Raw genomic sequence first — 27546 nt, 5'->3', positions numbered from 1 at the left:
TAATGTACACAGCCTGTCACTGCTGACAACACAACACGCCGCCTACGTTACGTTTCTCATCCTGCTGCCGCCTGCAGGTGCTGCACTGCACCGGACACCTGAAGATGTACAACAGCTGCCCTCCCAGAGTTCTGTGCGGCTTCAAAGAGCCTCCACTCACCTGCGCTGTCCTCATGTGCGAACCCATCCCACACCCGTCCAACATCGACACGCCGCTGGACAGCAGGACCTTCCTGAGCAGACACAGCATGGACATGAAGTTCACCTACTGTGACGAGAGGTAGGACCGACCGTTAGTCCGGTGACACGTTTCCTTAATTAAATTGTGGTTGGTGTGGGCACAATGCAGGTGGAAGTCCCAGATGACTAAAGCTCATTTCTTCAGCAAAAGGTCTGAACATACAACAGGGTGGTGGTTCTCAGAGAGAACTAGTTGGGAAAAGAACATGTTTTAGAGCCAGAAGATGTACTGAACTCACTGAGAACCTGAGCAGAGTTTAGTACTAAAGCATCTTCACGTCATGGGGCTGCTGCCAGTGAAAACACTGTCCTTTGGACTGATTGCTGCGTGTTGACTGAATCGGTTTGACTTGGCAGCAGCGTCGGTGGCAAATGTAACGTTAATACTTTAATTAGACGCTGTCACGACACAGACTGTACCAAGTGTTCCTCCTCAGATACACAGCGCAGAACAAACACACACATTCCAGTGTTGCAGAGATGTCAGTCAAGCTGCAACTGAGGGTGTGTGTGTGTGTCTGTGTGTGTGTGTCTGTGTGTGTGTGTCTGTGTGTGTGTGTCTGTGTGTCTGTGTGTGTGTCTGTGTGTGTGTGGTGTCTTTCATCACAATGACAGATGCTGTAGCTGTCACATGAACAGTGGCCGTGTCGGAGCTGAACAACCAGTCCGTTTGCACCCAAATATTTTTCTCCCATTGGCTCGCGACACTGATGACACGCACGCACGCACACACACACACACACACAGATTGGAGTTACACAAGCACATGTATACAGACCTGTAATCTTATCAAGCTTCTCATGCAGGACAAAGGTTTCTTTTGCAAAAAGGAGAATGTGGTTTGTGTATTGCATGCACACGTCTGTGCGTGACCACACTACAAACAAGGACCCATTTTCTTTTTTGCCCGTGTGGTGCAATTTGATAGCTGCCCAAATCTTCTCTCCAATTACGCAAATGAGTTTATTGTAGGTGGGCTGCCCTCCCGGCTCAGCAGGGACTTAGACTCATTAGGGAAGGGACAGAAAGTTTCTTTAGCTCAAGTCTGGCAGTGCGAGAGGTCGAGTAGGGAAAAGAGAGGGAGCAGGAAAACAAGGGCAAGGAAAGAAACTTATTTACTGGAGAAAAGAAAGGACCAAACCTTTTTGATGAGCAGCAGCTTCTAGGAGTCAGAGAGACAGACGAGAGACAGAGCAAACAAGCTCATTCATAAAATCACAGAAAAAATCAATCTGGTAGATTTTCAGACACTGACAACTGAAATAATTTCAATAAAACAGGTTTTAATAAAGCTATAAAAGAAAAAAGGTAAATATAATAATAAAATGGTTCATCTGTCACTTGATGTGGCCAAAACGTGTGTGAGCTGAACAATTCAATTAAATTTCCACAGTACTGGGAAGGAAAAGCCATGGGAGGGGTACAAATCTTAATTACCCAGAAAGCTGTTCTGCATGTAAAGCTGGGATTTGTGGTAGTGACGGGGACAGTGGACTTTCTTGTTTGCATGCAAATATGGTCAAAGCTGGAGCTGCTCGTCGTGGCTGCATGGAAATAGGCTCAGATCAGATACGTCTGTGTAAATGAGCAGGGAGAAGTGACTGGAGTGTTAAACAGTGTCTGACAACAGGTTTGTCTGGTCTTGTCTTGGTCTGGACCAAGTCCAGAAACATAAGCACAAAAACCTCTGGTGCATTAGATTCAGATTTCTCCCCCGGCGACATTATTTCTGCTCCTGTCGTATTCGTGACGGGTCGGAGCAGTTTCTTAAAGTGTTTGGAAACCTGAGAGCTGCAACTAATGATTATTTGTACCATAAGAAAACCGATGCTGGTTTTATTAATCGCTTAACGTGTGAGCAGATATCAGACTCTTCACACCCAAAGAAGAGGAGGTGAGTTTGCTCTCGGTGTCACGTGTGTCTGTATCTGTGTAATGTGATGCTCAACGTGGAGACAATCATCGTCATTGTAACTTGGTGTCGTTTTAGTTTCTCTTCCCTCCACCTTCGTTCTTGCTCTTCTTCTTCTTCTGTTTGGTTTTTCCATCCGTCTTCTTTGCTCTCTGCTTCTTTTTCCTGAATGTTGTCCACGGATGGATCCACGTCTCTTCTCTCCTTTCACCGTCTGCGCTTCCTGCAGTCTGAGGCCTGCAGCTGTCGGTGTTATGTAATCTGAGGACAAGAGTCTCTGCACCACCAGACCCTGCTGTCCTCCTCCTTTTCACTCTCTCCGCTCCACACGACACAGACTGTTCACCTTCTTCGCTCTGTGACCCTATAACTCATCATTTATCTGCATTTCACAAAGAATTCTGGGAATTCTGGTCCAGGAATGTGCGATCATCGACACTCAGCGACAGAGTGTTTTTCACAGCTACAGTACATTATGATTAATCAGACTCAATAACTATCTTCTTAACTTCTGTGCTAAAGTACGTGAGAGAAGCAGATTCAAGCTAATCTGCTTTGTATTTCTGCTCATTGCTGCAGACGTTAACAAACCTTCAGTGAGCAAAACATGAAAATCTGGACCGAGAGTAAAATTAGATTTGAATGCATTTTGAAATATCTGGACTGCACAACTGGACTTTAATGTTGGTTTAGTGAAGTTTACTTTTGGAGTCATTTGAAACTGTTCAGTGCTTTGAGTTCAGCAGTCACTTCACAATTAAATTGGATAATGTTTTGACTAGAAGACAAAATTCGCTCATAATGTGGTGCGTGTTTTAATTTAGGAGAGAAATGTGATTCATATATTAAAGTATATAAAACTATTAATGCAGCGATCACAAATATACAGAACCAAGACAGGCCAAGATCATGAGCAACGGTTCAGATAGATTTGGTGAAGCGTCAACATACCAGACTGACAGATCTTGGCGGCAGGTGGAGTTAGAAATAAAATCACATTCCACCCGCTTTGATTTAAACTAAGCAGGAGGAAATGTCTGCATTCCTAGTCCGAGTTCTCCCTCCCTGGTCTGCTTATACCCATAAACCCTTGTGTCCAGGGGGTCACTTCCTGCTGCTGGTTTTGATTATGTTCTCACAGCGCAGTTTGTTTGGAGCAGGCTCTCCTACTCGTGCCCCTTGATCTAACCTAGTTAAAATTAAACCACTGTTTATGTATGTGTGGTGTTAACGCTGTAAAATAAAGTCACTTCATGTTCTCAGAGAGGTTTGTGTAATTTAACGTGACTGCACCTGAATGTGGCCAAGAATCCGAATCGGAGCACTGTGATCCTGTATCATTTCCCTGAAACCTGAAGATTCTCTTATTTACTGGGGAAAGAGCTGGAGGGGTTTTTTTTTTAATCAGGTAACTTAAAGCCGGCAACAAAATCCTCATCAACAAAGTGAACTCGTGATGAGTGGGACCAGAAGAGATTAGCTGTTCCCAGAAACACGGGGAGTTAGCAGAGACAGAGAATTTGAACAATTCTTATTTTGCAGAGGAAGTGCACCTCTGTTTGATTCTGTGTGTGAAGCTGTGAATGTCTGCTGAGCATTGTTTGTTCACAAGGAGTCTGAAACCTCAAAGTGAGTCACGTGCACTGCTGAATGTGTGTTGCGTGTGTGTGTGTGTGTTGCAGGGTGACGGAGCTGATGGGCTACGCTCCTGAGGATCTGATGGGTCGGTCGGTCTATGACTTCTACCACGCCCTGGACTCAGACAGCGTCACCAAGAGCCACCACAACTGTAAGAACCTGAACACACAGGAACACGTTAGTTAGTGACCAAAACTAGACGAAGACGACAGGTCAAAGTTCAGTCACGCTGAAGTCTGAAAAGCTAATTCCAGCTCCTGCCATAAAAACACAAATTTAACACTCTGGTTTGTTAATCTGCTGATTGTTTTAATCCTGCTGTGGTGTCAACCCTCCTTCCTCATGTTCCTGCAACAGAGGGAAGTGGTTGTTCTCGGATCTGTATGTCAGGCTGGTTTTCTACTTAGGTTTGCTTTTTGCTCCAGTGTCTGGATGCGTGTTTGTGAGTGTGTGTACAGAGCCAGGGCCAAGGTATTAAGATGTCTTTTATTGAATTAAGCCTGGCCACTGATGGCCTGATGAGGTTTTCACATCTGCTGCCACAAACACAAACACTGTGGACAGGGGACCAGGTGGCCTCTATTACAGTCTAATGACTGTGTGTGTGTGTGTGTGTGTGCGCGCGCGCGCTAACAAGGCTCTGAAGTGTCATGGCTTTTCTCTCCACTGACAGCGACAACAGCGACAGAGCAAGAAGAAAAGTCCTCATTTAGTTCCTTACAACTGCAATGTAATAGCTGTGTGTGTGTGTGTGTGTGTGTGTGTGTGTGTGTGTGTGTGTGTGTGTGTGTGTGTGTGTGTGTGTGTGTGTGTGTGTGAACAGCATCCATTTTACCCACAGTTTCAAATCTATTCCCAACTCTTTGTACTTCGATGTCTCAAGACGTTTTCCTGCTAAAAACATTCTCACTGGTCAAACAAAGCTAATCGCTGTTGTTAAACTGTTTTAGACACATACGTGACCTTGAAGTGACCTTTGGCTCTAGTGTTTTTTTAAAAAGTCTTATTTAAATCAGAAAACCTTTCATTGAAGAATCAATAAACAGGACAAAGGATCAATGGTTATGGACAGGATGTAAAGTTAATCATTTCACAGTGAGATTCTCATGTTTTAGTCATATTTGGAAGAATTTTCTAAAAATTACATCGTCTCAAAAACAGGATGAGGGAACTGGCGAGAAAACAGGATTTCAGGACTCAGATTTTCTGGACAGTGTGTGTGTGTGTGTGTGTGTGTGTCGTGTGTGGTGTTTCCTCTGGTCTTGGTCCTGGTCCTTCGTTGGCCCAAATCTTCTGAGATAAAGGGCTCTCTATCTGTGTCTTCCTAAGTCACACACAGGCGACCCACTCTCACGGCCAACGTGACCAGCCTGTCGATCAGCACATGCTAACAGTGTCGTCTGCTACATGTAACGCTGTCCCGAGCTTCCTCCACACACACACACACGCACACACACACACACAGTCACTGCCCCTATGTACACTCTCTGACCAAAGTCCTGCTCCTTTCCCACGCCAGTGCTGAACTTTGGACCTCAGCCAGCACATCTTGTCCTCAAGTCGAGCGTCGTGGTCTCTCCTGCAAACCAATGTCTGGTTCTTTTCATAGTGTGGTGCAAAATAAATCCACAGATATTCACTCAGTGTTTCAGTAAGTGGATGACAAAAGTACGAAATGGGCACAAAAACTCGTCAGAGCTGCAGACTCGCAGGAGGTTTCGCCAGATCTGTGTCTTTAACACAAGAGGAAACACTGATCATTCTGTTGGTGTTCAATAAGTCACACGTCCGTCTCAAAGCAGCTGCACATCTTGATCTCTTAGCGATGCTTGATGTTCCTCAAGTCTGATGAGACTCAGGTCTTGGCATGTTGTCCTTCCCTGATATGACACCAACCATCATGTACTCACGGCTCCTCCTCTCTCCGTCTGCAGTGTGTACCAAGGGCCAGGCGGTGAGCGGTCAGTACCGAATGCTGGCTAAGAACGGAGGCTATGTCTGGGTCGAAACCCAGGGAACTGTTATTTATAACAGCCGCAACTCCCAGCCCCAGTGCATCGTCTGCATAAACTATGTCCTCAGGTAAGTCCTGTGGTCCCTTTTACTGTGGTCCTGGCAACTTAAGGGTGGAAGCTGAAATCTTATTTCACCAAGAGCTATAACTATAATGTTTCATTTAACTAAAATAAATATTCTTCCTCCGATTGTGCAGTGACATCGAGGAGAAGTCGATGATTTTCTCCCTGGAGCAGACAGATTCCATGTTCAAGCCACACCACATGAGCAGCTTCTTCACTGCTGGAGGTGCAGGTGTGACCGGAGAGCCAGGGGATGCCCTTTTCACCAAACTCAAAGAGGAGCCGGAGGACCTGGCTCAGCTGGCTCCAACACCTGGAGACACAATCATCTCCCTCGACTTTGGTCAGTAGTGTGTGTTATCTGAAGGCATTTGCTGTGGTCAGCGTACATGTACAGTGTCTCAGGCCTTGACTGGACTTAAACAGGACAGATCTAATATCACGCTGATGTTAATAGATACCAGGCTTTCGATCAAATGGTTTTATTTAGAGGTTTAACTCTGTGTTTATTCAGAACTTTAATATAATTTTATAATGGCTACAAAATGTTAAATCTATTGTCTGTGCTTGTTAAAGCTTTTCCTGATCCAGCTGTTTTCTGGTTCCTTCTTGCAGGTCGCCCTCCGTTCGAGGAGCCCCAGCAGCCCCCAGGATACACCCAGGTGTCTGCTGCAGCCATGCTCCCTCCAGGACCTCCATCCTGGGCCAGTGAGAGCCACAAGCTTGCCCCCTCATCGTCAGGAAAGATCCCAGGTCCGGTTCCAGGGGACATAGCTAACATGGCCGGTACCTTCACTGTGCAGCAGAATCCGCCACCGGGCAGCGCCACTCCAAGCCTCAGCAGCTGTTCCACGGTGAGGACGGGGACAGAGGTTGGGGCTGAGAGACTGCATGTTACATTGAATGGAGTCATTAGTTAGTGACTGGTTGTGCTTGTTTCCTAGTTCATTCTTTCTGTGTTCAGTGAAGCCTGAGGGGGTTAAAGGTCGCTAACAGTGGGCAGTGTGTGTGACCAGGCTCTTAGCAGTGAATAGTGCCTTTGTCAAAACTCATTTCCCACTTTTTCTTTATTTTTTTTACACTGTACTTTTACATTTTGTCCTGTTTTCTCTTGTTCCCTTCCTGCCTCTTGACCTTCATCCCCCCCCATCCCTCCTCTGTGCCCTCCCACAGCCCAGCAGCCCAGGTGATTACTACAGCTCAGTGGACAGCGACCTGAAGGTGGAGCTGACTGAGAAGCTGTTTGCTCTGGACACAGAGGGCGGCAACAGCCCTGCAAACACTGAGGTGTGTTCCTTCAACCGTCTCTGCTTCATCGGGCCTTTCATTTCACTCAGGAGCTCTTGAATCTGATTACAAAAGCTTATCAACATGTTCTTATGCTTAATTTCTGCAGTATCACATGCATTAGATTAAAAAATGTAGAATCAATAAGCGTAAACATTAATCAGGTATTTGAAACCAGTTTTGATAGTGTTGTTTTTGTTGTTTCGATCTCCAGTTGTTTATAATTTATCTTTGCCACTTTTCTAAGAACTAAAACAGGAGTGTTCTCTGATCATGTTGAAGATATAATACATTTAATCATTTTTTCTGTGGTTAAACACACTGGGCTGCTACTGATTAACTTGTTTAATGTGGTGATGAATCCAGAATCCAACTCTACTCTCAAAGAAAGTCAGATGGACACATTGTTTATTAGACATTTCACTTTCCCAGAGAGACTTGAGTGACTTGGATCTGGAGACCTTGGCTCCTTACATCCCCATGGATGGAGAGGACTTCCAGCTGAATCCTATCATCCCAGAGTCAGAGCCCCTGGAGGGGGGTCCAGCAGGGTCCCTGGGGAGCAGCAGCAGCAGCCTGGCCCAAACCCATCGAGTCACCCAGCAGTGCTTCAGCAACATCACCAGCCTCTTCCAGCCCCTGTCCTCCCCTCCACAGCCTCAAGGCCACTACCAGCCCCAGGCCTCCTGGGCCACAGGAGAGAAAATAGGCCCCAGCCAGGGAACTGGGGGCCCCCGTGCAGAGTCTTACATGATGGGGCACATGCAGAATCCCCCGTACCTGGGTCCGGCCAGCACCCCTCTGTCCTCTATGGGTGGCATGCAAAACCTGCTGTGGCCGCCAGACCCTTTGTTAACCTACCAACAACACCCACGAGCCACCAAGGCCTACCTGAGGGACACTTTGTCAGGAGAGGAGCGCCCGTCCTGCCAACAGAACATGGCACATCTCATGCAGAAACAGAGGTGAGTCCTTACATCCCCATTTTAAACCAAAGGAGTAAAAGGCAACAGTGACTCAGGACGGTTTAATTATATTGGTTTGTTGAAGTTTTTTTATTAGTAACACTAATACAGTGTGTACAGTAATATATTCCAAAATAATACTTGAAGTATAAATACTGTAGTTATCCATACAACCAGTAAAACTGAAAGGTTGTGTTTGTGCAGGTCCACTGACAACTTTGTGCAAGTCTACAGAGACATGAGTCCAGCCAGAGTGGCCATGACCAACAGTATCAAGCGCTCCTTCACCCAGATGGCTGGGGTGAGTTACTGTGACAAACAGTGTTTACTATGTTAGTACGTCAAAATGGAGCAGATTTTTAGTGTAATTGTCCTTTAATGGTTAAAGCTAGAATTCTCTTTACATTTATTCATATTTGTTTTAAGAACAGATGCTAATTAGTAGAAAAGTAATGCTGCTTGGATCTGACAGACTGTTTATAGCGAAGAGAATGAAATGAAACGTGGTTACAGGTTTAGAAACGAGACCAAAAACTCAGAGGAAACAAAAGGTCTATGATGTTTTTAATCACACAGACAGTGTAATATATAAATATGTGTTTTAAATTATTTGTAGTTGAACTAAGCTTTGTGTGTTGAATTGTTTGGGGACTAAGCAAACATGCGACTGTGTTTCAGGGTGAAAGCAAACTGTCAGAAATCATCCGGAAGAAGATGAGGGGTGACATTTGTGCTGTCATGGATCGTTCTCTCAGCACAGGCTCACTGGCAGGTATGAGCTCCTGGTTTCTGCAGTTGTGGCTGATTGGTGGGGGTGGGGGGGTCCCAGGTATTTGAATCCCGTGGAGTAATTAACACCCTTGAACCACATGTGGGTCATTCTGCGCCCGCCATCAGGTGAGTCCAGGTGTGAGTGGCTGTGAAACTGCCTGAGGGGGGGGGGGGGGTGGGGGTAAGGTCAGGACAAGAAGGCAGCGTAAGTGGAGTCACAGACCACCACGGTCAGAATCACATTCTGACCAGAGCAGACTGACGGAGACCCCCCCCTCCTCAGGCAGTTTCACAGCCACTCACACCTGGACTCACCTGATGGCGGGCGCAGAATGACCCACATGTGGTTCAAGGGTGTTAATTACTCCATGGGATTCAAATACCTGGGACCCCCCACCCCCACCAAGGGGGTGGAGGTCTCCAGCCATGTGGGGTAGCTGAGACGTTCTAGGCCTGTCCACTGAAATGGAAGTACATTTTGGAATTGGCTGACAATGTGGACATTGGTATCACAGTGCAGCTGGTTGGTGCAGTGGTTAGCACTGTTGCCTTCCAACTAGAAGGTTGTGGGTTCAAACCCTGTCCAAACCCAGGTACTTTGTGTGGAGTCTGCATGTGATCCCCTTAGGTTTTCTCCTCCCACAGTCCAAAAACATGCAGGTTTGGTTTGCTGGTGACTCTAAATTGCTCATAGGTGTAAATGTGAGTGTGTCAGCCCTGTGATTGGCTGCTGATCTGTCCAGGGGGGGACCCACCTCTCACCCACTGCATGCTGGTCAGGTGTGTTCAGCCAATCAGAAATGGGAAGGGCAGAGATAGTTAGAAAACAAGCAGGGCAGGGTCTTTGAGGACCAGGGCTGAGGAACCACTGATTTAGAGTCACTAACCAACCTAACCTGCATGTGTTCGGACTGCAGGAGGAGAAAACCTAAGGGGGGTAACATGCAGACTCCACACAGAAAGGACCTGGGTTTGAACCGGATTCCAACCCAGAACCTTCTTGTTGGGAGGTAACGGTGCCACCCACTGTCCTACTGTGTTGCATTTCATATTGCCATGTTTTTTGGTCTGTTTACACAAATGTGACCATATCAATCTGTCCTCTGATGAAGGTGGGTCCCCACCTGCACATGGACCGACCCATCCCCCCCATTCTGCCTCTGAGCGGTGAACTCTAACCCTAAACTAAGGGAACCGAACCTAGAGGGACAGTGAGTTAGAGGCAGAGTCAATCTTTGCCCCTTTAACAGTTGCACAGACAGCGACAGACCCTGTGAGAAGTGATGTCGATGAGACTCCTGGAGACTCCAGGGACTCCATGAAACCAGCACAGACAGGTCTGGAGTAACATTAACGTTACTTCTGTTCTGCTCGTCAAAAGCCTCAGAGAAGATGTGCTGCAGATTTCAGCAGTAACTGTTAAAGGGCAAACATTTACTCTGCTGCCAACCAAAGGAGGTCAAAGGTCAGAAATAGACCTGTTTTGGTGTCCTCATAGTTTACTGAAAACAAACAGCGTGATAATGTCGACCATAATGACACATATCAGCTCTGGGGAATAAATTAATTGATTTGTACTTAAATTTTAATTTGGCTAATGTCCCATTTGCCGACATGGATGGGTTGGGGTTTATGACCAAAATCGCAACCAGCCACCAGGGGGCGATCAACTCACTGTGGCTTCTGGTCAACCATTTTGTTATACAGTGAGTTAGGATGAGAGTGAGCCAGTCAGAGGCAGAGTGGGGGCAGTGGACTACACCACTATGACAATATGAGATGCAACTTTTACTTCAATTGTGAATGAAAACAATTTAAACTAAAAGCTGGGACTCACCACCAGTCAGACCTGAAGAAGCTTCTCAGACGAGACGTGAAACATCGTGAAGCCTCTTCGGCTCCTGCACCTGTAACCTCTCGCTCTCGTCTCTCAGACTCAGGGATGAACAGGATGACACCAGGCAGCGTGTCTTCACTCCTGCAACAACACAGGAAGTCTCAGCATCCAGGAACCGGGATGGGTGGAGCAAATGAGAAAGCCTTTCCCCAAAAGAGCTACAGCTACCCCGACTATAACATGCTGCCTTCCAGCAAGACTGAGGGTGAGCTGACTGATGTTTAGAGTCCACACCAAAAGTGCCTGTAACAAGAACTGTGCTGCTTCCTGACTGATTCACTGAGACATTGCAAAATTACATTTTGGTTTGTTTTCTGGAGGGTTTTTTCGTGATTATAGTTAATTATCGTTTTCTTTCTGTTAACTTGAGGTTTTTAGGTACCTAGGTACTGTTTTACTGTACAGACCTGCCTGCTTGACCTGAGTCACCAACATGCAGATGTTTCTTCTTCTATCATCTGTAGGTATAGTGAGTCGTTTGCTGGGCCCTGGGTTTGAGACCTCCTGTCTGCCAGAGTTGACCCGTTATGACTGTGAGGTCAATGTCCCGCTGCAGGGCAACCTGCACCTCCTCCAGGGCTGTGACCTGCTAAGAGCCCTGGACCAGGCCACCTAGAGCCTTGATTCAGACCCAGCCACAGACCCAGACTTACATTCAGCCCTGAACCTCAACCTGCATCCCGAGACGTGAGCCTTTCTTTACCTGTGGGCCGTCTGACAGCCCTGAGGCTAAGCTCCCTGTAGGAATGCTATCCAAAACCACATTTGGCCTTATTAGCTCATTTGGCTCTTCTCTATCTAGACCACGTTAACAAGCTGAGATATCAGAGCAGAGCCACTTTCCCCCGTTTCCCCTCCAGCTCGTGACTCGGATCAGGTGCAGGTTGACCACCAGTGTACAAAAAATTGCCCTGCAATGAGTAGCCACATAGATGCCTCACACATATAAGATAGCATGGTGAAAGGGTCAACAGGGGACAATTACCTTCCAGAGCACCAAATGGCACAACACTGTTTGACCTGTTCAAATCATCGACAGTGGGGTGTCACTAGTCATCAGGTCTGGTCTGGCAGCTCCGGTCGTCCCAACACACGATCTGCCTCAAGGGTCAGCTCAGCCCGGACGTCGACAGCCAGCTGGGTCCTGCCGTGACAGAGAGAAGTAGGAATTCAGGACTCGGACCTACGACCCGTGACACATCCAGACCCTGTCTCCTTTGAAATAAACTGTATAGTGTTTCACTCAGTATATATGACCAGCAATTAAACCAAGGCCGCTTTTCTGGAACCAGTTAAAGAGTTTTGTAAACTAATAATAAGGATTCTTCACAAAACACACACCGATTCTGCTTATTGATTCCCAAAGAGATGACTCTAATCACTGCAGTGCAATGTTCATGCCTGACCCAAATTCATTCACCAGGTTTTATTCTTCTTTAGCTGGTGATCACTTCAAACTGAATCTCTTCGATGGCTTTTCAAAAACTAAAACTATTAGTTTGTATAAAACAGGTTTGTTTCCTTTTTCCTGCATCTTTCATCATCTAGAGGTAAAACTTACACAGCACTAAACCGAGTCAGTAACATTTAACTTGCACAGACTATTTTTTCAAAGAGAAAAATAAAAACCACATTTCATTGTGTACGACATTGTCCAAGATCATTCGATCCAGAATCAATAAGCAGAATCCAAACACTTGTACAGTCGACCTGCCTCTTCCTGAATCCACCACAGAAACTGCTTCACATTAGCATCAAGTCCTTGGCTCCATTTGAACATCACATTATTTTAGTCCCTATAATCAGTCTGTAACTCCGTTGTTGAGTTGAGACATTTTAGCTTTTCTCAGATCTTCCCACGTTACTTAACCCAAATCAACAGGACACTTTACCACTAACACTGCTTTGTTTCTCTGTTTTACATCCTTACTCTGCCACAGTCCTTTATTTTGACGCCGACACATTTATTGTAACCCATGTAGTCCACTGTATGTTGAATATTACATTTTTTATCTTTTCGTTTCAGAACCGTCTTAATGTGTTTCACTCGTCTGTCGAGTAACTTGCGTGACTTTCTCCTTATTGTGCAATTATTTCATTAAGCTAAAGTTTATATAGTCAGCGACGACGCTAGCCGTACTCAAACTAACCGCATGTACAAAACAGTCTGCCTGTAGGAGGCTCATTATATGTTGTAGGTTTAAACGTGTTGTTTTCCAGGCGGCCATTGGTTTTCATGTATTTATGCACAGCAGAAAAAGGAATTGGCCAACTCTAGTTCTTAAAGTGTAGCTCGTCACATTGAGTCAGTATTGACCGATGTGAAACTATGTCCCAGCTGTTAAGATGCAAAGAGAGTCAATTTCAGTCACACGACAGAAAGAAAGCAAACGTAATGAAATAAATCAGCTACAAGGGACTGAGAAACACCTGTCAATCATCTTCACACAGGACAGAAATAAATGCAAACCACTCTCTGCCTGGAACAGTGGAAATAACTGTAGTAATTATTCTGAAATGTGTAAAGTCACAAGTGGAGGATATTTAGAGGGATGTGAACAGGGTTTGAGCCAATCAGGTGAACTAGCAGGGATCGAACCGCGACTCCGACTCATCCAAATGGGCATTTTGGAGTTAGAGGTCGACCTCAGACAGTGTAAAGTCAAACCACAGCAGCAAAATGCTTAATCACCCAGCTCATCCAGACTACACAACAGTAGAGATGTGTATATAGAGCAGCCCAGCAGCCTGTGACGTGACTTGAAAGTGGAACGTGTGTATTATTCTTTACGATTAGGACAAGGCCAGTTTTTCTTATAATTCCCAACAGAGTGCCTGAACGACAACGGAAAGCTTTGATACAGAGATATATATATATATATATATATATTAGTCGTCCTAATAAACAATGAGCTAAGATTAGAGTCAGAATTTTTATTTTCAAAACAAAAAAAATTGTAATTTTCACCCAAATAATCTCTGTCATCTCTGACAATGTGCTGTTTCCTCTGGACTTTTCTTAACCTCACTCTATTTTTTTTTTTTGAGTTAATTGTTTTTGTGTGGTGACCACTTTTGAGTATGAATTATAGAGATTTGTACACATATATGTTACATATTTAAAAAGAAAACTAATGTTGAAGATAGTGTTTATGTGTCCTGGTACTTTGTCCTTATCTCCCCCTGTAGGTGCAGATGGATCAGATCCTCTTGTGCTGTTTCTGTGTTGTGGCATTTTTTGTTTTATTTTTCCTACAGAGTTTTATCCTAAAATATCTATTGAATCCGTTGGCTGGCCAGTACTGTTTTGTTCTTGCTTTAAGAAGAGGGAAAAAAAAAAAAAAAAATTTACCAGGAAAAAAAAAAAAAATGAAAAATTCAGATTAAAAAGATAAATATCAGTTTTCTAAGTTTCACTTTTCAGATATGTAGCATTTTAAATACTGTAAAGACGGTGAAGCTGCCACATAAATAATGACATAGTTTCCTAGTTTTCCAGTTGCAAATATAAACGTGGTGCTTCTTACACCGTGTGTGTCATTTTTAGAAAGTTTATTACGTCTCTTGGATCCACTAACACTGTACTTTGATGTTCTCTGCTTTATTTTGGGCTGAAATCAACTTTCATTTTAATCCATGTAATGTGCCTTATCATGCCTTTCTGGTTGTCTCTCACACACACACACACACTCACACACACTCTCTCACACACACACACACACACACACACACACACACACACTCTCTCACACACACACACACACACACACACACACACACACACACACACACACACACACACACACACACACACACACACACACACACACACACACACACACTGAGGTCACCCTTCAGGTTCACAGCTTGCTCCCTGCAACCTGGAACTGTATCCTTCAGTCTGGGGGCGACGCCTGAACAACATCCTAACACGACACTGTATCTCAAAGTTTAACGCGTCCGATTAGAGAAAACAGCATTTGACTTTGGTTTGCAGCTTTAATTTGAACGTGCACGTTAGACTTTTGTCGTCTCCTAACGGTCGTCGCCAGGTAAAAGCAAAAAGAGACGACGTCTCGAAGCTTTGCCTAATAAACGCTCACATGTATTTGGAACAGAAAAGTGGGAACCACCGTTGAGGATGCAGTGTCATAGTTGGGATGGTTTTCATAATAACCTCAGGATTTGTGATTTGTAGTCAGCAGCTCCTCCACAGCCTCCTCCCGATACATTAATATAGATCTAGACAGGGTAGAACGGCAGCCTAGTGGTAGAACGCACAGTAGACGCCTCATAGATTCAAGTAGAGCCTGATCAGAAGCCGCTGTAGATCTACTGGTGATGACGAGCCAGAGTTTAAGGTTTTTAAGGAAACGGCCTGACATTGTTTGTCTGACGCTTCTTGTGGGTTTTTAGGATTAGCAGGAAAAAGATGAGGGTTTTCTATAAGTTCTCCAGGTGGGAGCTTTCGGGTCAGAGGGGACAGTATTAATGAAGGTGGTTAGTGCCTTGACTGACATGTTAGGAGTGAATTAGTCCAAACCAAATGAGCCTGATTGGATCACCCAGGGCTGCAGGTGAAAATTATAGAGAGAGACGCTCGTTTACACACAGGAGCCATGAAAGACTTTGCTCCAGTAGTTTTAACACTAAAGCTTTAAAATTCATCTTAGACTTTGCAGCTTTTGCCTTAAATTCTTCACCTCGTTGTCTTATAATATCCAAATCACATTTTTTGGAAATGAAAAAGTCAAAGTGTCTGAAATTTGAGACTAAAAGTGGCACAACTGAAGATTAGATCCAGGGTGTGAAAGGAATATGGAACATTTTTAATAAGCCACATCAGCATTCACTCCTGACATGTCAAGCAGTTATTTTACACTAAAGAGCATTTTTCCATTGAAATGAAAGGTTCTTCATATTTGCAGTACTTATCTAAAGACTTTAAATGTTTTGTGCTCTGATGCACAATAAAAACCAAAGTTGGTCAGAGTCTATTTCCAGATAAGTCTGATTTTTGGAGACCGAAGATGGAAGAAGAGCAGCACCTTAGATGGACCTTTAGCACCCGATGAGATTTGACCTAAATGTGTTAATGTATGTGGAACGAGTTGGCTAGATGAAAGTCGATTTTAAAATACACAGTAAATCCAGGTAGTTCCTCCCTCTTAGATTTGTTTGCATTCTAGAGCTGCACATCTGAGTCTTAAAGCTTTTTGGAACAGCTGTGCGCCACAACACAAACATCTGTCTCCGAGCCTACGAGCTAGTGAGGCCGGTGCCAACCTGAGATGGGTCGAGGGTTCGGCTCCGTGTTAAACGCCGGAACGTTGATTAGCAAAGCTACTGCTCAGCAAACTGTGCTGCTTGAAGGGTTCCCTCCAGAACGTTTCCTCCCCTCGTTTATTGCACTTCCTCTTTAAAGACAATTGCAGCATTTTGTCTTGTGGAACAGGGTTTTTGTTTTTCCATGGGATCCATGTCCAGCTACTTTTATTCTGTTCTATGTTAATGTCATACAGTACAGTTATATTAACTGCTTCTATATTTTTGTTATGTTAAAAATGCATATTGATCTTATTATCATCATATATCTTTATCTTTGTTATTACTATCTGGGGAATTTAACCCGATAAGAAGTTTGTGTTCTCCACTGATTATTATTAAAGCATACTGATCTTACCTTTCCTCATCTGCTTCCTGTGGTTTATTGTGCTTTTATTTACATTTTCACTACAGTAAAATGTTTCATTTCACATAAAGTAGCACCATCAATGAAATGGTTTAATTTTGACACTATACAAACTCACTGAAATATAACGGCTGCAGATATTTTAACTAAATGATTTACAAGCTGCTGGGGATTTTTTTATATCCTACTAATCAACCTAAAGGTTTTTACCAGCTGAAATATTTCAGACTCAAAAATAAAAGTACATTTGTAATTGAGATAAAACTAAAGTTTCACTGAAAAGACATTTTGAATCTAACAAGGTTACGTTTACAGTAAAATCCGTCTAAAAACTACTGTGGTTTCTGGATGATGGTTGGGCTAGAGAGCATTGTTTTCTAACGTCAAGTCTTCCAAGATGGAAAAACACAGCGTCTTACGTTCGTTAATGTACAAGCACCAGAAACCTGGTGTTGGTAACTTTCCACTTCTGAGTCCAAACCATGTTTTCCTGAGCATCTTTCATCCTGCACTTAATTCATCGGCCTTAAAACGTTCCCGTGACAGACGAGCGTGTTCAGAGTTTTCCTCAGTTAGTACTCACAAAGAAATCTACTAGAAAGTCTTTACAGTTGAGGGTCTTTCCCCAACACTGTCACAACTGCATCATCATTACGAGCAAAACAAAAGCCACATCAACTAAACGGCTTTGATGAGAGTCTGCTCTGCTTCCCTGTTGCATGGAAAACATGTTTCAAAGCTTTAACTCCACCTTTGTTATTGTGCTTCATGTTTTTGTTTTGGACTGTGACGCACATCCTCTACAGGACCTGGACAGATCAGCACAAAGAGAGAAATAGACTCAGTGTCTCCTACCTCAGGCCTCTGGCTCAGGTGCCGCAGGTTTGGGCGTTTTCAGGAGAACCACTTGAACTGAGGATGAGCTGCAGAAGCAAGAAGACACAAAGCGTTAACAAAGCAGTAAGTCTGCAGACTGTAGGTGCTGCAAACACACAGCCTGACCAAACTGTGGTTTCCAGCAGAATCGGATATATCGTGCACGAGAGCAGAGAAGAAGCCGAGCACGCTGGTGGACAGAAAGTCGGCCTGTGGTGTGTGAAAAAGCACAATTGAGAATAAATGTTTCTACTTTGGAGACTGTACTGACTCGCTGAGCTCTCTCCTGTTTATTCACTTAATAAAATATCACGTTGCCCTGCAGTCACAGTTTAACAGCACAAACCTGCCAAATGATTGTATTTGCTTTTATGTAGATATAATGTAGTTTGAGGACTAAACTGTTTTTTGGAATGAGGATCCTGCACGTTCTGGACCATAAAACGTTTTTATTTGGCTGTTTCCAAAATGGGTTTTTCCAGAATGAGAATTCTTTAAAAGATGAAGAATAAAAATAGAATCTGGCACTTCATCACTACTTCTTAAAAACTGGATCCCAACACCGAGCGAGCCCTGGTTAGTCTGGGAACTCGCTGGCAGGTGCTGTTAGGAGCTGTGCCAACTGAGGATGCTGCCGTCTGTTGATGTGCCAAAATACAAAAATACATTCAACTTTTTTATGAATTTTGTGTGTGGGTTTTCCTTCCTCTACAGGAAGACAGGGACCCAAAGTTTCTGGGTACAACATAAACAGGCATGTGGCAGGTTTGGAGAGAAATGCAGGCAGACACACACACAGTGCATGAAAGGAGGCCTTTGTTCCAGCTGATTCAGGGCCGTTTGTTTCCTTTAGGTGGGGAGTCAGGAAAACCTGATGGAGGTAAAAAAAAAAAAAAAAAAAAAGAAACGAAGGGAGGAACCGGCGTCTCAGGCCGATCAGATTCCTTTCTCTCCGAGGCAATTGTGTGTCCAGTGTCTGCAGCAGAACAATCCAGGCTGCACCAAGACCTTCTGAAACCTCACAGACCTCCAGCCCCAGCAGCCGCACAGCTCAACGCTCGGGCATGATCTGGTAATTATCAGAACATGAACATTTCACTTCACCATCAGTCAAATCCAGCTTCACTGCCAAACCACTGCATCAGGTTTCCACACAGTCACAGAGAAATCTAAAGTGCATCCTGGTCCTTTATTTCAAAACTCCCCGTTCTAAAAGTTCACACAGACCAAAGACTGGACAACAACTACAGGTTATGGAAACATTACAGTAACAACAGATAAACTGTGGTTCTGTGGATGAAGACATTTTGGTCAGAGCCTAAAAGAACAGCAGAGAACAAACCCTGGTCTCTAATGCCTCATACAGTGTTTAATGTTAATAGGTTCTGCTGCTGGCATGAAACCAACTCTCAGTACTTCCCTGGAAAAACGTGACTCCTCTGCTGTGTCACACCGACCCAGTCATTTCTCTAACCTCCGTCTGTCCGTCCACTCATGTCCATCTGTCCTCTGGGATCTCAGCATGTCTCTGGACAGCTGTCCAATAAACCCATCCAGGGACAGTTTATTTATGTTGTGGTCCAATCCCAGGACACCGATCTGCTCCGACTGGGACTGCCCCCCCCCCCCGATGCAGCCTGAGTCTCACGGTAAACAAAAATCTAATTTCCCATGTTAGAATCAGTGAGGACTGATGTTTGGACTTTAATACACGAGACAGCATCGAGTACACCGAGTACTTATCAGAAATATGTCTCTCTCATCTTAAGGATGCTAAAAGTGCACAAGAGAACTTATCCAACATGTGGGCCACATTTAGTCTTTGAGGCCACATTTAGCCCAGTTTTCCACTGGCAAACAAGAAAAGGCCCAGTCTGAAAGTCTGAAAGTTGCTGGATGAACTGGTTTTACTTTGGCTGAGCAATGACAAGGAGTGTTGGCTGAGATGCAGCAGACTGAGTTTTTGTCACAGCTACTGGAAACAGGGAGCAAACCAAACGCCTGTCAAATCACAGAACAACAAAGCTGGATCCTTTGCTAAATCCATTTAGGTCTGAAGCCCCTTGATGGAAACCTCCCCAGCACAGTGTGTGAGACAACACAAACATCTTGAACAAACACTGTCCCTGCTCACTTTGATAAGATGAGCTTTATTAAGAGAAGCAGGTTTCACTTTTGTGTCTGACACGAGATCCGATTGGTCTGGACCAGCGTTCTCATGAACACAACAGCAGATCTTTATGAATCAGTCGACAACAACAAGGCTCTGCTGTGACACCGTAAAAACAATGGGTATCTTACATCATAAGGAATCACAAACTGTCCCGTGTCTTTGTCTTTCTCTATGGGAATTCGTTCACAAATACAATGCTTGGCCAAATCCAGCCTCTCCTGCCCAGAATTGTGCTTTCAGCAATTGTTCAGGACTGGGAAGCACAAACACAAAAAGCTTACGCAACCATTACTCAGTCATCCTCACCGTTTGACCTCGCCAGAGTCCAGTTAGGCCTGATCGGCCTTTTGATAGGACACGGAGACGCGAGGCGATTACTCACTGTCAATAATCAAACGGACAAACGGTGCCCACGGTGAGGATGGGGAACCCTTCACTGCCGATACACAAACTCTTTCCAAATGACGAAGTCACTGGTGAAGAGACAGAGTGAGGGAGTCTTCCTGCTCGTCTCTTATGTAAGTGCTGAATGAGTGTGGGACAGTCATGATCTCACCCGTTCACAGCAAAACAACCAGATCGTCATTGTATAATCTGACACTCTCACTTTCAGGCCCCTGACATGAAGTTACAGCGTTTCACCAAAAGCTTCACAGCTTCAAAGCTGCACGTTTCCACGTTTCAGTGGTTTGTCTTTAAAATCACCTGTTTTTTTTTTAATTATTATTATTTTGCATCTTTATTTTAAATTTTTATCAAAAACAAATTCTCAGGGTCCAACTTTTAGGAAATCTCTGAATGTCCATTTAGTGGAAAAACCTATTTATCAGATAAAAATGGGTTTTAGTCCCGTCTCCTGTCGAGATTTATGCTGCTTCAGTTTCACTTCAAGCTGATTCAAGGTCAGTTTTCCTTTTGTGACTGTTTCTGCACTAGAACAATCACATGACCCCAATGGAGTGAAGTCATTAAGGCATCAGATCAGACTCTCGCGGTGCAGCTAAACCCTGTCGGACTCGGCCGACACCAGGCAGCCATCATCCTCTTATCTCTCAGGGACCTTTCGACCTGGTGTCTGTCTGCTGTCAATAACCTCTCACTGACCTTGAGAGAACTTCCTGTGTGGAGGGGAAACATACAGACAGATGGCAGAGGCGGCGTTTCATCCTTCAGTGTGTGTGTGTGTGTGTGTGTGTGTGTGTGTTTAAGTGAAAGCCACAGACAGGAGGCTGTATAGCTTCCGGAGGGTAAACATCATGTTTCTCATGAGAACGTTTCTCAGACTCTTCTGTGTGTACGTATGTGCAGCATGGAAAGTTCTAAAGAGATGTTATCTGGATGTGTCAGGCCTTTCTGTTTAAATTCACTTCAATTCAAAGCTGTTCATGGACGACTGGGTTGGAAAAGCTATTTGCTGACTAACAAGTTGCTTAATAAACTGATTTTCACTGTTTACACCAAACAGTTTAGCCTTGAAACTAATGGTTATTTTCAGACTTCCTTTTTCAATAAGTCAATAAATGTTTCAGCCTTTAAGACGACGCTCGGTGCCTTTAACCACAGCGACCCGTGATCAGGACACGTTACTCATGGACCGAGGCCGCCTGTCCTGATCCTAACGTGACGCGTGTTGGGGAGGATTTAAGGTCCATGTATTAATCCGCAGGTTCCTCTCCTGTGAAGTACTTTCTTAAGATCTTATCAATATCTGACAGATGGATAAACCTGATCTTGGGGAAAGATAATTAATTGCTGATGAACTTGGACTCAATCAGTTTGTTTTCACAGCAGCTGAAGGTGAAGGAAAAACGTGGCTTGGTTTAGTTGTGGGTGAGCTCAGGGTTAAGGGTCAGGATTAGATTCAGGTGCAGCTCCACTCAGCTGTCCATGAAGACAAAAGATTTTTATTTCTGCACTAATAAGATCATGTTGCTGAGCTTAGTTAATCTGTTGACTAAGAGGCTTTAAAACTAAAAGTCACACAGGAAACCCGAGACTAGAAATATGAATAATCATGAACTTAGTTGTTGTTGCTGTAATTTCAGCAGCAGCGTCAGTCTGAGCCTGTTTCCCTCCTTTAAAAGAAGCTACATCGCCACCTGGTGGACAAAACCAGAAGTGCAGGAGGGAGCGCTCACCTGCTGGAGTATAAACGTGACTTCACTCACTGCTTTTAATCAACATCTATGTCAAAACACTGTCAGACAATATGCTGCTGCTGACTGCAGGCTAATTAAGATTAAGATTAACTGTGGTTTAATGTACCTGTAGAATACGTCGACCCAAAGGCTAGACTTCAAACTATGTGTTTTATTATCGTCTCCTACGTGCACAGACCAAAGGACAACACAACAAAACGAGCCAGACCTTTCCTCTCTTAATCCACAAACATCGGATCTTTCCTCCAGGCTTAAAGGACAAAACCAAACATCTGGTCTACCTCCACAATTTGTACCATACACATGGGTGGGGCACTGAACAGGCCTGCTAGGCACAGGCCTAGGGGCCTGAAGGATCTGGGGGCCCTTGGACTAGAGAACCATGAAGGATCTGTTAGCGTTTCTATTGAAAAGAACCACATGACTACAAAACCACTGCAAAAGGTCACAAAATGAGTAAAAAGTGATGCCAAATGATAAACTGGCTAAAAACAAAGAAAATTGCTGTAGAAACACAAAACCAAGTCAAACGGGTGAAAGTGACTGATCCATGACCGACACTTAAAGGACTGTGACCGATCAAGGCCTCTGTTTAGTTTAGTTCCAAACAATCCCATAGCACCTTTCACCTGATGGCCGCACTCTCACAGGCGGTGCTGGCGTTTTAATGTTCGGGCACATGAGGTGAGTGTCTGCAGGTGCGACTCACCTGTGGCTGCAAACTCCCTCCGCCTCCCGCAGCGGCTGCTCCTCTACTGCGGCGTCTTCGTCCATAGAGCAAAAAAACAAATGTCCATAAACCAAACGTCCATAATCCAGCATGAACGAACCAAACCAAACCAAACCAAACCAGACCGCGCCGTCGCCGTCGCACCTGCCCCAGGTGTGTCGCATCAGTGACGTCAGTGCGGACCCTCCAGTCTCCTCCACGCGCACTAATTTGGCCCATTTCACATATAACAACCAAAATCAATCAGTGAATCTTGACACGTTGGTTTGTTTAACATTTAGACCAGTTTTACATGAACACACTGTAAATAAAATGTCAATGTAAAGTGGCAGGATCAAATCCTGTGTTTGTTTATTGTCTTTAGAGATGAAGTGATGAAACACATGGTTTTATAACCATTTACTCACCTCCAGCTTGTCCTGTGATCCAGATGGGAATATGGATGAAAACTCCTTGTGTCTGACCCAGTGGCCTAATGGATAAGGTGTCGGATCTGGAGCGGAGGATTGTGGGTTGTTTACAGGACAAAGTGCTGAAGATGAATTTGTCCTCACACAGAGAATCATTAAAAATGATCATTAGTCAAACAAACCTGAGCTTGGCTCATTTGTCAGGCCTATAACTCACCTATAAAAAGCTCGTGTTGGTCTGTCCTCTTCTAACTGAGGTTAGTCAGAGATGGAAATCAGTCTCACATCCCTTCAGTTGTTGTTGAGCTAAATCATCCCTGCACTTGAACCTGTAACTGTGCAGGTAACTCAGGTGTAGAAACCTCACTGTGCTGTTGAACATGTCCTAGTGGGTCTAATGTGCAGTTCCTTTGGCAGATTACACCGTGACAATGTCCAGAGGTTATTCACTGGATATCAAGCTCAAAGCTCAAAGTCTCCCCGTGGAGGGACCGTGTCTGTTTTAACGCCTATACTTAGTCCAGCTCACCCAGAGACCAGCACAAGGTGCACGGGGGTCTCTGCGTCACTTTCCTGCACAGGTGAGTAACTCAGCGTTTCCAGTGACAGTGACAGTGACAGTTGGTTCAAATGGTTGATTTGTTTTTAATCTTTTAGTTTCTGCTCTTTCAGGAGCCATAAACACCATAAAGATGAAGTTTGACAACATGCTGGAGGAGGTCGATGGTTTTGGGCCTTTCCAAATCACCCTCATCGCGCTGCTCTGCGCCCCTCGGATCGTTCTCCCCTGTAACTTCTTACTGAGCAACTTCATCGCCGCGGTGCCTCCTCACCGCTGTGACGTCAGCGCGCTGGACCACGGGGGGCTCCTCGGGAATTTGACTCGGGAGCAGAGGCTGGTGGTCAGCATTCCTGTGCGAGCCGATGGGGAACCAGAATCCTGCGAGATGTTTGCAGAACCTCAGCTTCAGCTCTTAACCAACAGCTCCAACAGCTCCGGCCCGCCCACAGTGCAGTGCCACAGTGGGTGGGTTTACGACACCACCAGCTTCTCCTCCACCCTGGCGACAGAGGTACGATGTTTCATCACTGTTACAAATATTATTGATCAGAGATAAATTAATGTTTGACTTTCTTCAACCAGAGTGAAACCTTCGCTCTCTCAGCTCCATGTGTTTCATATCAGACTGTTCCCAAGATGCATTAGGGCACAGCTGTGTGTGGTCGTCAGATGTTTTTTAGCAGGACATCCTGGTCGCTAAATAGATCATCTGATAACTTTTTCAGTGGGATCTTGTCTGTGGCAGAAAAAGCCTGACAAAAACCATCAGCACAATCTTCTTCGCCGGAGTGATGATGGGAGCCATAGCTTTTGGATTCCTCTGTGATAAGTAAAACAAGTGCTTGTGTCATGTTCACCTTCAAGGGCCAATTACTTTTTATTAAACATCATTTATCTAAAGGGCCAATCAAACATATTACTTTATATAAGCTGAGCAGTATCAATTATGTTTTTCAATAAATATCTATAATCCCATCTTTAATGCTGACAGGAGTCTTCACTCTGGAGGAAAATGATGTCACTATTTTCCATTTCCCAGGTATGGGAGGAGAAAGACCCTCCTGGCTTCGTACATCATGGCGATCGTGTTTGGTTTCTCCAGTGCATTTGCAAACTCCTACGTGCTGTTCGCGGTGCTGAGGTTCCTCACTGGGTTCAGCCTGACGGGAATCAGCATCAACTCTATAGTTCTCAGTAGGTCCTCTCCTTCTGCACTTAAGTCTGCTGCAGACTGCATGTGTGGACATTTCAATAAAGTATTGTGCCCATTATTCTTCCTGCAGGTTATTGATTAGTGATATACCCACGTGTCTCTCTCACCTTGCAGGTGTCGAGTGGGTCGACATCAGTCACCGGTCGGCCATCGCAGTGATTGGCAGCATGGCCTGGTCCATAGGTAACATGTTGCTGGCTGGGGTCGCCTTCCTGGTGACTGACTGGCGAACACTGATCATGGTTGTTACGGCCCCACTGGGTTTTGCGGTTCTGACCTGGTGGTAAGTGACACACGTACAAAGGACAGTTAGACAGTAGTTTTTCTTACAGCATGATTGAAAACAAGACACATTAGATTTCATTTGTATTTTTTTCCATCCTGACTCAGGAGTCCACTCATTATTTAGTCACTTGAGTATCATTTCAGGTGGATTCCTGAATCTGCCCGATGGCTGCTGGCCAACGGCAAAGTGGAAAGAGCTCAGTTTTACCTCAATAAATGTGCAAAGTTCAACAAAAGACACAACCAGGCAAACAGTTTTAAACTGGAGGTAGGTCTGGGCTTGAAAGTCACAATATTATACGATCGTGAACTTATAAAGAGAGACGCAGTCTGGTGCAGTCTTTGCTGGAGGGCAGCAGAGTCAGAAATGTCCTGATCCTGTCCCTGAACACTTCTGTCCTGCACAGACACTCTCCAATGCAGAAATCTTAGAAAGGCAGGACAAAAACTACACTTACCTCCACCTCGTCAAGACCCCAAAGATGAGAAGGTTAGCGCTGCTGACTGGGATTGTGTGGTGGGTATCAGCTCTGTCGAGTCCAGTGGTGCCAACATTCAAACTGTAAACGTATGGAAGGGGAAACTACAGAAACACGAACACCAGAGATTTCCTGTCCCTTGTGCTCTGCAGGTATGGAATCGCCTTGACGTATTATGGGATCAGCCTGAACATCAGTGGATTTGGTCTGAACCTGTACCTCACACACTTCATCTACGCTGCCATTGAGGTTCCCACCAAGCTGATGATTTATTACTTCCTCAACACCATCGGACGGAGGAAGTGCCAAGCTGGCACGCTGTTACTGACGGGAGTCTGCATCGCCGTCAACATCTTCATTCCCAAAGGTTGGCATGCACGGAAATACGCAGCTTCTGGATTTTGTCAGATGTGGTTCCAAACCTACAGCAGCACAAAGTGTTTGCTACCACAGTGCAACACTATGGTCGGACAAAAAAAAAAGGGTTAATTCTAATTAGAGCCTAATAATGATGAATAAATATATAATTTATGACCAGGTTGGTGCGCTGTGCATAAAAAAATCTCCCAGAGTTAAATTCATGTGTGAAGAAGAAAGAAGAAGAAAATGGTTTGTTGCTGCCTGAGCGTGACCAATTCAAATCAAAGTCTGTTTAGCCTCCGATTTAGATTTTGTGCATTTTTAAATCTTCATTTGTCCCGTTTGACACACACAGCTCATTATATTGGCATCAAACCAACCCCAGAGGTTTGGTTGTAAAACAAACCGATCATTTGATAAATGTTTCGATCATAGTGCTGTTGTTTGCAGGTCTGTGGCTTGTGCGTGCTGTTGTTGCTGTTGTGGGAAAAGGCCTGTCAGAAGCCTCCTTCACAACCATCTTCCTCTACACAACTGAGCTTTACCCGACAGTGGTCAGGTCAGCTACTGTCACAGGAGAGTGTGTGTGTGTGTGTGTGTGTGATAAGTATCATTAGTACTACGTCACATTATTAGGTCTATTAGTTTACCCTCTAGCTGCTCCTCACACACTGATTTAAACTACCACTAAGGACTAATTTGTTAAATCGATTAAAATGGATGTACCTTGGCTTCACCAGACAGAACGGTTTGGGCTACACCAACTTCATGAGTCGGATGGGAGTGGCAGTGGCTCCTCTCATCCTGCTGCTGGAGGACGTGTGGACTCTCCTGCCTCAGGTCATCATCAGCTCGGTGGCCATCACTTCCGGCCTGGTGGCCCTGCTGCTCCCAGAGACCCTGAACGTGAAGCTGCCAGAGACTATTGAGGACATTGAAAACCCAAGGTTAGTAAATTGGAAAATGGCGCCACCTTGTGGTGGGTCAATGGGGGGTTACCATGGGACAGGGCACTGAGCAAAGTAAATGCATGTTACAAAATTCAGTCAACAGTTAATGTAGCATTTTCTTTGAATTAGAAATAAAAGACCTGTTTGAGTTTATGTCAAAAAGTCCAAAACTATCAGCTGATTGTGTTGTTGAACCTCAGCTATGAAGAGAAACGATCAAATCACTGTCTCATTTTATTTCAGAAAACCCGATGTCTCCTCTGTCTCCAGGTCTTCAGGTGTTTTCCTGGAATCAAAAAACAAAACAGAAACTTAGCACATCAATTCAATTTTATTTGTATAGCGCCAAGTCACAATACAAATCATCTCAAGGCACTTTACAAAAACTAAAACTAAAAACCCAACAATTCCCTTAAGAGCAGCACTTGGTGACAGTGGAGAGGAAAAAACTCCCTTTAACGGAAGAAAACATCCTCATTCACGTCACACCAAACCAACATGAGCTTACCTCAGGTCCGGTCTTCATCTGGCTTGTAAATATCAAGCAACGATCGAATATTAAAGATAATTTATTCATAAGATACCAAATTAATTTAATAGACGTTTCCATCATCACAAAAACATGCAGCACTCAAGTGTATGGAAAGCTGAGCACAATAAATCACATCAGTATGTTTAAATACAAAAAAATATCATTTGTGTGTGTGAAATTCTACCAATCCCATAATATGATCCAGATCAATCATTTGATTTTATAATCAAATGTTTTTATGCAGAGCACCCAGAATATATGCAGCATATTTACAAATCATCCGTCATCCTCTCTACAAATGAAGCAGTTTTCCTAATAACAGAAACAATGGGTTTGA

General features: G+C 44.4%; 2 protein-coding genes across 2 annotated transcripts in view; both read left to right on the top strand.

The window, feature by feature from the left end:
* Positions 1–16476, top strand: part of epas1b (endothelial PAS domain protein 1b) — a 44037-nt gene extending 27561 nt beyond the window's left edge. Inside the window, exons 6-16 of the mRNA XM_026309541.1 lie at positions 78–280; positions 3835–3941; positions 5725–5872; positions 6003–6211; positions 6484–6722; positions 7042–7155; positions 7588–8120; positions 8325–8421; positions 8799–8892; positions 10826–10993; positions 11253–16476. Coding sequence (XP_026165326.1) covers positions 78–280; positions 3835–3941; positions 5725–5872; positions 6003–6211; positions 6484–6722; positions 7042–7155; positions 7588–8120; positions 8325–8421; positions 8799–8892; positions 10826–10993; positions 11253–11404 — 2064 coding nt within the window. The 3' untranslated portion in view covers positions 11405–16476. The remainder of the gene's footprint in view (positions 1–77; positions 281–3834; positions 3942–5724; positions 5873–6002; positions 6212–6483; positions 6723–7041; positions 7156–7587; positions 8121–8324; positions 8422–8798; positions 8893–10825; positions 10994–11252) is intronic.
* A 7035-nt stretch (positions 16477–23511) lies between these two features.
* On the top strand, positions 23512–26993 carry LOC113132036 (solute carrier family 22 member 7-like). The gene is made up of 10 exons (XM_026309839.1): positions 23512–23901; positions 24116–24219; positions 24430–24584; positions 24718–24886; positions 25033–25156; positions 25296–25405; positions 25520–25734; positions 26178–26286; positions 26468–26674; positions 26921–26993. The coding sequence occupies exons 1-10, from the start codon at positions 23521–23523 to the stop codon at positions 26991–26993; spliced, it is 1647 nt and encodes a 548-aa protein (XP_026165624.1). The 5' UTR covers positions 23512–23520.
* The last annotated feature ends 553 nt before the right edge of the window (positions 26994–27546 follow it).

This window comes from Mastacembelus armatus, chromosome 15, assembly GCF_900324485.2.
Source record: "Mastacembelus armatus chromosome 15, fMasArm1.2, whole genome shotgun sequence".
NCBI lineage: Eukaryota > Metazoa > Chordata > Actinopteri > Synbranchiformes > Mastacembelidae > Mastacembelus > Mastacembelus armatus.
This window is presented reverse-complemented; position numbering and strand designations above follow the sequence as displayed.

Bases quoted from the DNA above. Each gene is read 5' to 3' on its own strand.
- LOC113132036 (XM_026309839.1), top strand. From the start codon at position 23,521: ATGAAGTTTGACAACATGCTGGAGGAGGTCGATGGTTTTGGGCCTTTC. The intron at 24,220-24,429 runs GTAAAACAAGTG...TCCATTTCCCAG, and splicing joins TTTGGATTCCTCTGTGATAA to GTATGGGAGGAGAAAGACCC. The intron at 26,287-26,467 runs GTCAGCTACTGT...TGGCTTCACCAG, and splicing joins CTTTACCCGACAGTGGTCAG to ACAGAACGGTTTGGGCTACA.